The sequence below is a fragment of the Scylla paramamosain genome, chromosome 20 (assembly GCF_035594125.1).
Source record: "Scylla paramamosain isolate STU-SP2022 chromosome 20, ASM3559412v1, whole genome shotgun sequence".
In the NCBI taxonomy this organism is placed as follows: domain Eukaryota; kingdom Metazoa; phylum Arthropoda; class Malacostraca; order Decapoda; family Portunidae; genus Scylla; species Scylla paramamosain.
The window spans coordinates 19,827,189-19,841,276 of NC_087170.1; the positions used below are offsets into that span (position 1 = coordinate 19,827,189).

The following is a 14,088-nucleotide window of genomic DNA, read 5'->3' on the forward strand; positions in this document are numbered from 1 at the left end:
TTCAGTTTGTCTGTGTCTGCCTTCTTGCCTTTTTTGTCTGTCTGTCTGCACGTGTGTCTGTTTGTGCGTGTATCTCTCCACATGTACGATAATTCTGTCATGTTCCCTTCTGCGCATACACACACACACACACACACATACACACACGCACATACACACATGAGACGCAGTAAATTCTATCAAATTCTCTTGTTCTCCTCTTTCTTCCTCTCCTCTTCTACGTTCTTTTTATCACGGCGCTTGATCTTCTTCCCTTTTCCATTCGCGGTTTTCTATTTCTGTTTCTTCCTCTTCATCTGGTTATTCTCTCTCTCTCTCTCTCTCTCTCTCTCTCTCTCTCTCTCTCTCTCTCTCTCTCTCGGTGGAGCTTTCTTATCTTGCTTTTTTCTTTCTTTTTTTTCATTGTTTTGTCTCCTGTGTTCCTCTTCATCCATTATTTCTCTCCTCTCATTTTTTTTTTCTCTTGTCATATCCTACTTATTCTTTCCATTACCCTTTCTAATTTTTTCCTATTTTTCATCCTTTTCTTTTGTTTTTCAGATGAGTGTGTTCTTCCATCCTTATCTACATACATTCTACCTCCATCCCTCCGTTTCACCCTTCCGTCAGTGAGAGAGGAGGGAGTGGAGAGAGAAATTTTCCTCCATCACTGCATCCAACGCGGCCTCTCTGAATTCATGCCCTCACTAATGCCCACTCACGCTTCCCTCACTCTCCTGACTCACCACCCGTCACCCAGCCCCCTCCTCCGACCCCTGGCCAGTCACCCCCTCTCCACTACCACCCGAAGGATCCCCACCACCTTAAATGGAGGAGGAGGAGGAGGGGAGGAGTGCATACCTTCAGTTCTCCCCACCTTGTCAGTTCGACGACTTTTACGACTCAGCGTGGTTGTCCGTGGTGCTGCTCGTGTGTCCCTGTGGCTTCTGGAACGACCTGACGAGCCCCTTGTTAGCTGGGAACAGACGAGTAATTAAGGTTAGTTTGCTGTGTGTGTGTGTGTGTGTGTGTGTGTGTGTGTGTGTAGATGTCGGTGTGTGAAAAAGAACAATGACATAATCAGTTTTCGTTGTTGATATTTTGTTTATTCTCTCTCTCTCTCTCTCTCTCTCTCTCTCTCTCTCTCTCTCTCTCTCTCTCTCTCTCTCTCTCTCTCGTGTTTGTTATCCAGGGTGTCATGAAGTACCTCTCTCTCTCTCTCTCTCTCTCTCTCTCTCTCTCTCTCTCTCTCTCTCTCTCTCTCTCTCTCTCTCTCTCTCTCTCTCTCTCTCTCTCTCTCATGCTCTTAAAACAATGATTTGCAGTATTTCAATTTCTCTCGTTTCCTTCTCTCTCTCTCTCTCTCTCTCTCTCTCTCTCTCTCTCTCTCTCTCTCTCTCTCTCTCTCTCTCTCTCTCTCTCTCTCTCTCTCTCTCTCTCTCATGCTCTTCAAACAATGATTTGAAGTATTTCAATTTCTCTCTCTCTCTCTCTCTCTCTCTCTCTCTCTCTCTCTCTCTCTCTCTCTCTCTCTCTCTCTCTCTCTCTCTCTCTCTCTCTCTCTCTCTCTCTTTCAAATATCAGAAGACTATAAAGATATCATAAAATTTTATCGGAGCAGCTCATGTGTGTGTGTGCGTGTGTGTGTGTGTAGGTGGGTAAACATAAGAAGATGTATTATTGCAGAAAGTGGAAAGGAATATATGATTCAATAGACAAAACAGGCAGAACTATAGAGAGGCTGATGTAGCAAAGGAAGGGAGACAGATAGACAGGCAGATAAAGAGGCAGTGAAGCAGACAGAGACTTTAAACATACATAGAGACGGGCAAAAAAGATAAACACAAATAAACACACAATACCAAACAGACGGAGAGAGAGAGAGAGAGAGAGAGAGAGAGAGAGAGAGAGAGAGAGAGAGAGAGAGAGAGAGAGAGAGAGAGAGAGAGAGAGAGAGAAATAGGACGGACAAACGGACAAAAGTGATGATAAACGAAAAGACAGACGTACAGACACCAGATCAGACTTGGACAATAAGGTAATAGAGCCGAAAGAGAAACTTACAATAGAAAAATGAGGCTTAAGCAGGAGTGGTGACGCCTTGCTTCTGCTGACCTTCACTGCTCGTCGCTGGGGCTGCTCAGGCCATGGAGAGGACGGAGGCGGCGTGTGCAGGATCGGCGTCAGGGTCAGTGGTGATGCTACTGATGGCTGTGGTGGTGGTGGGCGTGCCGGCAGCAGATCTTGGTGAGGCGTGCCCGGACAGCGGCTGGATTAACCGTGACGGGGCGGACAACTGGTTACCCTCCTTCTCTGGTAAGGAACGGGAAGGGTGACACTAGCGGGAAGGAGTGTTGATGGTTACCTAATTGTGTTTGCCTAGTTGTAGTACACAGGGCCTTACCTTCACTCACGTGTCACGCTTCCATGTTCATATCGTAGTTGTCCTGTTTTGCTGTCAGTTGTTGTATGTGCCTTTCTTGCCTCTGTCATCTCATAGAATTTTTTTTTTTTTTTCAGATATCTATCTTCACGGAAAACATTATTATATTGCTCTGTTGTTGTTCTTGTCGTTGTTTTGATGATGAAGTTGATGTTGTAGATGTTGCTGCTCTGTGTGTGTGTGTGTGTGTGTGTGTGTGTGTGTGTGTTAGCCTCTGCTCCCTTTAATTACTTCCTAGTACCCTTTGATGGCTGGGTGCATTACGTGCCTGCCAACACCTGCCGGTCTCGCTGCCGGGCTCAGGTGCTCCTGTCTCCTCTTGTGTGTGTGCCGTGCCGTCCTCCCCTCTATCCTTTCCTGCAGCGTGATGTTTAGTCTGCCGTTTTGTTCTCTGAAATATGATGTCGATTGTTAATTACAACTAGGTTTAGCTTTGGTGTAAGGCGTCAGCAAAGCTTTTCTTCTCATCCTTACGGTAATTGTATTTACAGTGTCCAAAAAAAATAGATGAATTCAAGATGTAACAACATTCGCATAATTAATTTCTTCTCCCTTCATAACACAGAAGAGGTGACCATACCCAGTGAACATGTCCCCTCTGCTACTGTCCTGACATGGGCAGACCTCAGGAAGGAGGCACGCAAAGATGATTTGGAACTGCCCCAGGATGGTCTTCCTTTGCCAATACTGACTTGCCGCACCCGTGACGTCGCCTGCCAGCACGAGAAGATCTCCAACCACTCCTGCATGATGGTGAGGCAGCGAGCCCTGTGCGTGGCAGTGGGCGGGATGTGTGGGTCTGTGATGGTCACCACTAGGGAGCCAATGAATTGTTGCTGTACGAGAAATAATACTATCAACGTAAGTCTGTTGGAAACTTGTCTGATAACCCTAGAAGGCACTGCAGGAGGACCAAGAAGAGAAGAAAGGGAAGGAGGACTAGGGGAGCGACGAGGAGGGAAAGAACACATCCTGTCCTCTGAAGGATCCGCCGTGCCGTCATTGCAAAGAGAGCCGCCGGACACTGATCATCACGAGGCGCTGGACAACACGACCAGCAGCGAGCGCGTGGAGAGCGGCGGGGAGCTTACTGAGGGAAGACGTGAAGAAATCGAGCGTTCTGGAGGACGTCATTGCCGCCCTCGTCTTCCTTTTCGTTGGGGCAGTCTTAGTGCTCATCAAAAGCCGAGTCTTTAGATTAACAAAGAAAAAGCAACTGCAAGAAATGGATGTGGAGAGTCAGGAGACACTCGTGGATGAGACGATCATATGACCCTCGAGATGACCTGGCCACTGGTGTTGTGTCCCGAGCATTCACTTGTCATAGCGCTGTGGCTGAGAGATTTGTGCTGCCACCTTCATGCCAAAGATCAATGCTAGTGTTAGATTACCGAGCCATGACCTTGCATATGTTTGTGTTGTCGCGGTGCCTGTCGCAACCTGGCGGAGAGAGAAGCTGCTTAGGTGGTCTGCTTCACTACAACTCTCAAGTCGCTGGCCATTTCTTGAGTGGTTTTGATCGTCAAGAAAATTAAGTGTGAGGGGATTTTGGATTCTTGGCGATAAGTTGATAATGTGTTGATAGCGAGGGAAATCGTCACACACACACACACACACACAGACACACACATAAACGGGGAGAGTCAGGATGGTTGAATTAAGTGAGGCTACGAACGTAATGACTGAAGCAATTTGACAGGCCTTTGAAGTCCCGGAAAAAAAAAAAAAAATGTACGTATAAAACTGTGTAAGCAAATCAACAGGACTTTGATCTCTCGGTCCACCAGATAATGATTCATCAACCTCATCAGACTCTCACTCCATGCCTGTATTGATGAAACCACATGTACTCCCTTTTTTTTTTTTTTTTTTTTTTTCAGTATTTTTGCTATGTATATTTGTCCCACATTTCCTCCATGTTGACATGAAATACTTTGTGCTTATGTAGTGTAAATATATTTTGTATATTTATTGATTACGAAAACGATCCAAGCGAAACTGTGTATGATTGTTCTTCATTCATTCACTGTATTCACTCATGTGTGTGTGTGTGTGTGTGTGTGTGTGTGTGTGTGTGTTTGTGTGTGTGTGTGTGTGTCAGAGAGAGAGAGAGAGAGAGAGAGAGAGAGAGAGAGAGAGAGAGAGAGAGAGAGAGAGAGATCAATTTTAACTTTTCAGCTTACGCAATATGTTTTTCAGAGCCATTCACTTCTGTAATTGAAGAAAAAATATGCCCTCTCTCTCTCTCTCTCTCTCTCTCTCTCTCTCTCTCTCTCTCTCTCTCTCTCTCTCTCTCTCTCAATTTGTATATTCTATTACAGAGAGAGAGAGAGAGAGAGAGAGAGAGAGAGAGAGGGAGAGAGGTGTGGGAAGGGGATGGAAAATGATGCAAACTAACGAGGTCGCTAACTGGCCCATCAATTCCATGTTTACTGGCTACCTCGACAATAGACTTCAGACGGGCCTAGTTAATCTCATGCTGCCTGCGTCACACTAACTCTCTCTCTCTCTCTTACCACACCACTTCGTCATATGTATCGAAGTTTCAAAGCACAGAGTTGGAGCTTCGTGGTCTCATAACTCAAGGCGTGCGAGTATTGACAGCGCTGAGTACACCGCGTCGGAATATCTCCAAATGTACACACACAGGTTATCTTTACGTATGAATGACCACTGCACCAGGATTGATGTCTCCTCGCAGGACTGCAGCAGAGCGCGTTCCATCAGCCCGCCTCCAGCAACGGCCGGTAATGAAGTGCAAGCGGCAGTATAACCACCAATGAATAGAACGTACTCCTAAATGTTTCGTCTTATTACTGATTTTTACAGCTTCTAATGGAAGTTAATGGGGGGTTTTCAATACTTATTTTTCGTGATTCTGGTGGTAGTTTAACAAGGATTCTGCACCGAAGTGAGGCAAAACGTCACGAGGGCCCAGCAAAATCATCTCTGTGGCTTCTAAATATAATAGTCGTGGTAACAGACTGAAGTATTTAAGAATAAGAGCTTTTTAATGATGCTCTCTTAATTTGAACACTGCACAGTTTGACACTCTCGGCGTCTTGCAATGAATGAAGGAATGAGCGAGTGAATAGTTAAGCAAAAACTTCCTTTAGTCGAAACATTTGCGATAGTCCACTACATTTAAAAGGCTCTAATTGGAGTTACAATTATTTTTAAGGCTGTGTTTATGGTTCTAGTGACAGATAAACAAAATTTTTATATCATTAAGAGGATAAATACTCTTGAGAATCCAGCTAATTATCTTTGTGGCCTTTGAAAATAGTCGTGGTGAGAGAGCAAAGCGTTTTAGAATACGAATCTAAGTTACCAACATCACAAATTCCTCAGCATCACCGTGGTCTAAAGTTTAAAAGTCACGGCACTGTTTATTTCTAAGGCTTTTGTTTCTGTCGTGCAATAAGACTACTTGCTGTATCTCCAAGGGTCGATATTCCTTACAAGAGCAATCTAACACAAGAACAACAATAACAGCAATAACAGCAATCCACACCAAGTTTGCCTCCGCCTCCCCTCTTTTTCCTTTTGTCGTGTTTATCAGCGCAGTATTCATAACATTCACGGCTCACCAGCTTCAATGCGTGACACCCTGCTTTCATTACAGTCTGGTGTTATAGAGTGGTAAATATAGTAGTAGTGGTAATAGTAGTGGCGGTGTTAGTAACAGTTGCTATAATTGTTGCTCCTGTTGTTATTGTTGCATGCCTTAAATTTTCTAATGAGGTTGAACAAAAAATACTAAAATATACATTGAAATATAGTGTATGGGGAAGAAAATACCCAGCCAATTAGCATTATGGAATAGAAGGGCGTGATGGAAACATACTGGACAAGTTTACTAACAAGGCCCATCCAGCCGACCAATTGCCGTGTCTCTGTATGGTAACTAATACAATCTATATGATAATTCCTGCTGGAAACGATGGCTGCCTTCAATATACACTGTCAATACTGGCAGACAGCATCATCAGGTTCGTTTGTGTTGTAAATACGATGTGAATTCCAACACGTACGACAACTTCAAATCTGCGTACGATTGGGTCGGCTTGCCAGACATACGTATGATAATTGTTGGATGAGTCAGCACGTAGTATTTGATTACTTATTTATTTATCTATTCATTCTTCAGTTGTTGGAGATTTTATATATTAATCTGCTTTCTTCGTGCTTGTTGAGTGACTATATATGCTATTTTTCTTTGTTTAAATGAATATGTAGGTTTTTTTTCTTCTTTTCTTTCTTTGCTTGACTATCTATTTAACTCCTAATGTCTCTCGCCTGCTCTCCATCTCAATTTCCTTGACCTCACCATCATCCACGTTATTCTTTGTCTGCCCCTTCTTCTCTTTCTTCTCCTCCTGCTCCTAAATAAGTCTATTTTTTTTTCTCGCTTTCTTCATTTTATCATCTGATTTATATTTTCTTCTTGCTCGGTAACAGCTAGTTCTCCTGTCCTTCCTCTAGCCTGCCTCTCCTACTCCTTCCACTAGGTCATACCCACCTACCCCTCCCCTTCTCTCTCTCTCTCTCTCTCTCTCTCTCTCTCTCTCTCTCTCTCTCTCTCTCTCTGAGTCAATCACAGCTGTATGTAATGTTATAATATCCCTTGGTGACAATCATGACACAAAAGCAACATCATGAAAACTTCTCAGATTAAAGATTTTTCTCAATTTTATTTCACAGTGGCAGTTCAGTTCCGTGGCTGATCCTCGCCCTTCACTCCATAGATGGCGCTGCTTGTGAAGCTCCGAAATAAAGTTGTAGGTGGTGCTAGAGTTTCATTCCCTCTATCACTTGTTCACTTTTCTTAACCTGCCCACTGAATGCACTAGCCAACGCACATTCGCTCGTCGACACCCTCCAAGTAAGGGGTGCCAGGTGGCCTTGTGGGAAGTGAGGATATTGGTCGTAAGGAGCTACTCTGCCATTCCAAATGGTCGCCCTTCGTCGCCCCCTTCCGGAGACTGGATGTGCTCTGTTCATTTAATGTGAAAGTGTAATTCCTTTACTACAACATGGAGGATGATATAAGAAGGAGGTATGGGTGTTGCTGTTTACGATGTCAGCTGTTTAAATTTTCGTAAGGTTATATACCTTTAGTCCAATTCGAGGAGTAAGTCTTACGTGCTATAAAGGAATACCTTTCTTTGTGGTGTGACCCGCAAGACAACTGCGAGGTAACGAGAAACTTGCGCTTAACTTTGGTTGTTTATATAGAAAGGGTACTTGTGAAGTTAATCAGTAGTGGTAAAATAAATGTTTGATTGGCGAGTCAGAAGTGGTGCATGACGATCTTTGATGAGTCGGTAACGTTGACGGTGCATTTTTTGCAGGATCAGGGTCCTTATGATGTCCCTGCGGTACCAGAACTGGTGGCACAGCTTTATCAACCCCATCGACTACCGTCCCGAATTATACACGGAGCTGGAGGTGAAGGACGACCTCGTGATAACTTTCGGCTACCGCGGCAGCAGCGTGAAGGTATGATTTCTATTATTATCCATGGCGGATTGCGAAAATTATCAAGTAATGTGCGTGTTCACATTTACAGATGTTCTTGGCTGGTGCGAGTCGAAGTTCACTAATGCGGCCTAATATTGTTGCAGGTGCCTTTGGTGCTGTTCTGTTCAATTTCAATGAAGTTGCAGACGACATTACTCACCAGACCACGTCGGGGCCTGAGCATCAGCCTCAAAGGGGAAGATGCTTATCCTTTCTGGTGGCTGAGGTCCTTCCTGGAACACAAGACGCCGCTGCCGGATGTGCGGGGGACGGCACTCGTGATGCTCATGGCGCACAAATACGACATCCCGGGACTCGTCGGCATGAGTCGCACCGTAAGTGATTGGATCAGTGGTATTTAATTACAGGCTATTAGGTTACATACGTGAGTTAAATGCACCCGGGATAAGTGACTTGAATCAGTGGTATTTTCGGAGGATAATAGGTTTCTTAGGACACTTAAATGCACTCTTATTTTCTGTCTTCATTCTCCAGTCAGTAAAACTACCCGAATTGCACGTCACCCTGATGAGCAAGGTGATCGTTCCGACACTCCATGAGGTCAAAAACGCTTATTCTGATAATTTGTCACCATCCATTTCATCACCTCTGCTCCCTTCACCATAATGCCTCCCTTCTGCCTCTGTCCCCAGAGACTCCGTATCTTCCTCAGCATTGAGAACTTTCCCCACGTGTTCAACGCCGCACATGTAACTGAAGATGACGAGCTGCTGCAGGAGTGTGGCCACGTGAGTGGGAGTCATTAACTAAAGAAGTAAATACGAATATATTTATCTGTTTGTTACGATGAAGGTTTGTAATGATGACTTCTCTCAGATGATCGCAGCGTGGACGGACGAGCTGCTTTCCTTGCCCAATTTATCGGTCTTAAGCAAGGGGGCAATGATGAGTCTGCTTGAGCATCGCAGGCTGTCTCCTTCCTCGGAGCTAAAAGTATTCAATGCCATCATTTACTGGTGAGTCGCGGGCAGTCGCTGGTTAGGGAAATAAGAGTGAATGGTGAATAATTGTCTACCTATTCCGTGGATGTGTTCGTGTGCCCATCAAAATGAAGGGTCTCTGGTTCCCACAGGTGGAGCAACAGTGGCAGGAGAAGTTACGAGGACCTGAGTTTCCTGGATGACTTACGCTGTTGCTTGGATAAAGTGAGATATCTACGAATGACTGAGCAAGAGTTCAAACAACACGTGCTTCCTTCTGGAGTGATTCCTTTCGAGGACGTGGAGGTGATGCTGCAGATGATGCTAGGAGAGCGGGAGAGGAGGCGTGGCCTTGCATATTACATCCACAACCCTGAGTTGCAGGGAGCACCGCGCCCCAATCCTCCGAAAATTGTTCGTTTCGGTTTAAGAATTGAGGATGCTACTCCCCGTGAGCTGAAACTAGTGTACAAAAGGGATGAAGACGACCGGTACATCGCCTGGTTCACAGTGGACAAAGCATGCCTTGTTCGACGGATTTCCTCTCTTTCCATCATGGATCAAGGCAACGGGATGTTGACTCTGACAAATAAGCACGGCTTCATAGCAACGGGACTGTGGGAGCACTGCGCCTGTACCTTCGAGCGCCCGGTATTACTGCAACCACACCGAGCATATGACTTAATTTATCAAAGTACTACTGGACGAAGCGACGAGGATTGCACGGTGAACATAAAGAAAACCATAGGTGGTGTAACATTCCAAGGGTTACTGTATACCGCATATCTCACCATAGAGTTCATTAGAAGTCCTTCTGAATCTGAATCTGCATCAGATTCATCAGAGCCCACAGACCACTCGAGCACTGACGAGTCGGACTCGATAGAGGTCATTCACGAGGCTGAGGCCATGATGGCTGCCCTTCAGGTTGGTGAACAGCCACCAGCACCACCACCAGCACCACCACCAGCACCGCCACCAGCTGCACCGCCGGGAGCGCCGGGAGCGCCGGGAGCGTCGGCAGCGCCGGCAGCGTCGGCAGCGCCGGCACCGTCGGCAGGGCCGGGAGCGTCGGCAGGGCCGGGAGCGTCGGCAGGGCCGGGAGCGTCGGCAGGGCCGGGAGCGTCGGCAGCGTCGGCAGCGTCGGCACCGTCGGCAGCGTCGGCACCGTCGGCAGCGCCGGGAGCGTCGGCAGCGCCGGGAGCATCGGCACCGCCGGCACCGCCGGGAGCGTCGGCACCGCCGGGAGCGTCGGCACCGCCGGCACCGCCGGGAGCGTCGGCACCGCCGGGAGCGTCGGCACCGCCGGCACCGCCGGGAGCGTCGGCACCGCCGGCACCGCCGGGAGCGTCGGCACCGCCGGCACCGCCGGGAGCGTCGGCATCACCGGGAGCGTCGGCACCGCCGGGAACGCTGGCACCGCCGGGAGCGCCGGCAGCAGCAACGGGAACCGCTCCGAGAAGAGGAACCGAAGCACAGAGAAATGGAAGTCAAAAGAGTCGAGGCAGCAGGCAGCCGCCAGGGGGACGAATGAGAGTGACGAAGAGGGACTGGTTGACAACAAGCCAAACCAAGTACGCATACTGCGCGAGGCGTTGAATGAAGACGAAGATTGGATATATTTAGATGAGGTGTATGGCAGATAAAATATATGAAAACTAGTGACAAAACATTAAACGGAATGTTTTTTTCGTCGTTAAGGAAGTTTGCGGTGTAGTTGTACAAATGGTTTTACAAAGTATATAATAATTTTTAGTCAACATGAATTTTAACTTATTATTATAAGGCAGCTTTCTTATTCATGAATGTATGGGGCTTTTCCTAATTACAAAAGGAAAAGTGTGTGGTATGTGACTTTTTGTTTATGAAGCTTATGATTTTTAAGGTTTTATGCACGTGATAATGGAAATTGTGTTTAATCAGTGTATTGGATTTTTTAAATAAATGTTCCTGCTAGCAAGTGGTCTGCTTTTATAAGTTTCGTTGGCTAGCAAGTGGTCTGCTTTTATAAAGTTTCGTTGGAAGTTGGTAAGAAGATTGGTATTATGATCAAGCCGTTGCTGATTACAGTTTCAATTCTTACATCAATATTTTAATCATATGTAAACTTTGAGAAAAAAAATTTTTGTACAGGTATGGAGCTTTGTTGAAGTGAAATTCATTCATTAAAATTATCAGATGATTGGGTAAAATTATCAGATGATTGGGAAACAACTGTACATATGTATTTTTTTATTCTTTTTTATTTATGCGGAGTACATAATCCATATTCCACTTTTCAACGGTGTAAGGGGAAGCGTGTGAGATCATGTGTTACGGTAAAGTTTTGTGACTCATTTGGTCAAGTATAGGGGGATAAAATACTGACAGCCAATACTGACAGGCGGGTGGTGTTGGTGTCACACTACCCTCTTCTCCACATCTCTACCAGTCTTTCCCGGCGTCCTCGTGACCAGAGTTCGAGATTGAATCACTTGAGAGAAATCAAGCGTGGAAGTTTGGGGAGGAAATCGGGCGTCTCCCAATTAGTGGGATGAAGACCCTCTCCACGTAACGCTGCGGTAGACCCATGAGGACCGCCTCGCCCGCACCTAACTTTAGCCGCAGGTTTTTGAAGTGTCAGTCTCGTCGACAAGTCTTGGCGTAGACTCGGTGCAACTCGTTTTTTTTTTTTTTTCTGCACTTTTTTTTTCAGATTGTGGAGAGTTTTTTTTTCAGATTGTGCAGAGAGAGAGAGAGAGAGAGAGCAAATTCGCACTAAACAAACAGGCTTTTAGTTACACGTGAAAAGCTTTGTGTTGCGGTAAGGTACGAGCGCCTTACCTTCGTCAGTAACAGTTGTGACATTATATCAACATCGTCACTTAAGAAATACATCCTATTATATTTCAACCATCGAACGGCCGTCTTTAAAAAAGCATATATATTCATGTCTGTGGTCCGTTTGAAACATCACACTGACGATGGAGTGCAAAGGGGCGCCACCAAAGCCTCGCTGACAGGGGTTTAACATTAACCCAAATATGATGCAGTGGTTGGTTGGACATCCCGGATAATCGCCAAAGCCGCCATCAAAGGGTAACCGTAAACATTTGAAAGGCTAAAGGTAAACACGTTTTCTCTCCCACTGATTTTCATAATGTAGGGAAAGTGTAGATTGACTGATGCCAATATTTGTTATCTCTTTATTAATGGTTCTTTATTGGAAAAAAAGTGTAATTTTTTTCTATAACAATATGACATGTTTTTTTCACGCTGTTATTTGTACAATACAATACTGTGATGCAATTATATTACTAAAAATTATTATTATATTTTTACTAGATCGAATAACTTTCTCTCTTTCACACACACACACACACACACAGACGCACAGTAGATAAGTGTTTGCAATTAGATTCCAAAACTTTTCTTTGAAGAATAATGTCTTTCATCTGTCATTCTCATCTTCACGTATTTTTCTTTGTATTCTTCTGATGATATTTTAATCAAGACTTTCGGGGAGGTGTTCCTGTTATGAGGCTCTAAGTAATCTCTCAATTATGTACATGCAGCAAATGTATTACTGTAAAATCACAATGTTACGTGACTGTTTTCACTTTTATGTGTTATTTCCGTCCTGCTTCATTTCTTTTTATTATTGCAGGCAGTGTTACCGAGGAAAGACTACATGAGAGATGGAGACCCTTTTGAGTTGAACGTTGTGTTGAAGTGACCTCATCTTACCAGCACAGCATTGACTCAAGACGTGTGGAATCATCGGGCGTGCCTTGGAAATAGATTCCGGGAGGCCTGGGGAGGTGAGTGAACATGGTGGTGTCTGTATAGTCTCACATTACTACGATATTTCATTTTCAACTTTCCCTCCTGACATCAGTAATCACGCTGCAGTGCCTCGTGCCACCCTCGCGCGTGACAAACATTTCCTGTTTAAAATGAAACAGTTACCGGTGCATGATGTCCCTACATGAATGCACACACCTCACACCGCTTCATAATGGCTTCGAAAACAAACACAGGACACACGCAACATCCATAATATATATTTCCCAGAGTCAGTTGGTAAACAGGATGAGAGTATAACTTCTGCCAGCGAGGCGACAGCTTGGGTCGGGAAGCGAGGCAGCAGCGCGGCGATCCACGGCCTGCCCTTTAAAGCAATAAGTTTGGGAGATTAGTGCACTGCGGTAAAAAATTATAAAAGGTGGCTGCTCTCTCACTTTCCTACAGAGAACCTTAATATATGACAAACATTCGTAGCAAATTTATCACAACACCGAAAGAAAATTCACCGAGAACCACGATGGCGTGAGCGGCGACATCAGCGGTAACTAAATAACAATGAAAACATCACTGATCATCACTGTTTCAAGGCCAGTGAAGCGCAGTTAGCAATACCTGAGTAATGACCAAAACGACCGACATCCCTGAAGCAATGACGCCGCCTCCCGTGGATCAGTGAGGGGAGTCAAGTGGGTGCAGTCTGAGGCTTCCATCGGGTGCAATCAAGCCGCGGGAGGTGCCTAGATTGCCACTAAGAGAGGGACAGCGCGGTGATCCATAATGACCCAGGAGCTTCACATAATCCACGCGACCCTGAGTGACCCGGCAGCCTGGGTTGTCCTCGGTGAGTTACGGTCACCACCGGTCACCCAAAAGCGCGCGCTACATATTCCAGGAAGTGAAATGGGCCTCATACATCAGACTTTCCGTCCAACTCTGATGCAAGGAAGACGAGTGAGCGCCCTGAAGTCACTGATGCGCTCTTAGTTAAATTATTCTTGTGCCTCGAATACTATTATGGCATAGATTTCTTGTTTTGGTGTGAGTGTGACCCGTCCGTTTCCGCTTCCCGCTTTCCCTTCCTTCCTAGTGGCAGCTGCAGCGCGGACACACATGCAGTGAGGGAAGGGTGAGGCGGTGCGTGGCTGTGGAAAATGGAAGATAGATGTGCAGTGGGCCAGTATGGTTCAGGCAGTGGGATGACACACCCTATCTCTCTCTCTCTCTCTCTCTCTCTCTCTCTCTCTCTCTCCCGTACTATTATTTCAGTTTGTACTATATATCACCATTTTTATGAGTTATGAAGCTTCTTTTCTTGGCCCTCATCTCTCTTATTTCCCTCATTATTCAGAGCAACCTCTCTATTTTTTGCTTTTTCGCTTTCTTATTGCCCATCATACCTCATGCTATCTCCATCTT

At 45.6% G+C, this 14,088-nt stretch overlaps 2 protein-coding genes across 3 annotated transcripts; both read left to right on the forward strand.

The window, feature by feature from the left end:
• Positions 1-478: 478 nt before the first annotated feature.
• LOC135110582 (uncharacterized) lies at positions 479-7,212 on the forward strand. Of its 2 annotated transcripts, XM_064023040.1 has the most exons (4): positions 479-978; positions 2,124-2,295; positions 2,988-3,175; positions 3,321-7,212. In XM_064023040.1, the coding sequence occupies exons 1-4, from the start codon at positions 808-810 to the stop codon at positions 3,363-3,365; spliced, it is 576 nt and encodes a 191-aa protein (XP_063879110.1). In that variant the 5' UTR covers positions 479-807; the 3' UTR covers positions 3,366-7,212. The 2 variants fall into 2 exon arrangements, with proteins under 2 accessions (XP_063879110.1, XP_063879108.1); XM_064023038.1 differs by having other exon boundaries at positions 509-978; positions 2,988-7,212.
• Positions 7,213-7,295: 83 nt separating this feature from the next.
• LOC135110581 (uncharacterized) lies at positions 7,296-10,842 on the forward strand. Its single transcript, XM_064023037.1, has 6 exons — positions 7,296-7,481; positions 7,777-7,924; positions 8,050-8,280; positions 8,599-8,694; positions 8,783-8,922; positions 9,039-10,842. Exons 1-6 carry the CDS (start codon positions 7,459-7,461, stop codon positions 10,483-10,485), a joined length of 2,085 nt encoding a protein of 694 aa, XP_063879107.1. The 5' UTR covers positions 7,296-7,458; the 3' UTR covers positions 10,486-10,842.
• The last annotated feature ends 3,246 nt before the right edge of the window (positions 10,843-14,088 follow it).

Bases quoted from the DNA above. Each gene is read 5' to 3' on its own strand.
- LOC135110582 (XM_064023038.1), top strand. From the start codon at position 808: ATGGAGGAGGAGGAGGAGGGGAGGAGTGCATACCTTCAGTTCTCCCCA. The intron at 979-2,123 runs GTTAGTTTGCTG...GGGGCTGCTCAG, and splicing joins GGAACAGACGAGTAATTAAG to GCCATGGAGAGGACGGAGGC. The intron at 2,296-2,987 runs GTAAGGAACGGG...TTCATAACACAG, and splicing joins CTGGTTACCCTCCTTCTCTG to AAGAGGTGACCATACCCAGT.
- LOC135110581 (XM_064023037.1), top strand. From the start codon at position 7,459: ATGGAGGATGATATAAGAAGGAG. The intron at 7,482-7,776 runs GTATGGGTGTTG...CATTTTTTGCAG, and splicing joins GAGGATGATATAAGAAGGAG to GATCAGGGTCCTTATGATGT. The intron at 8,923-9,038 runs GTGAGTCGCGGG...TGGTTCCCACAG, and splicing joins TTCAATGCCATCATTTACTG to GTGGAGCAACAGTGGCAGGA.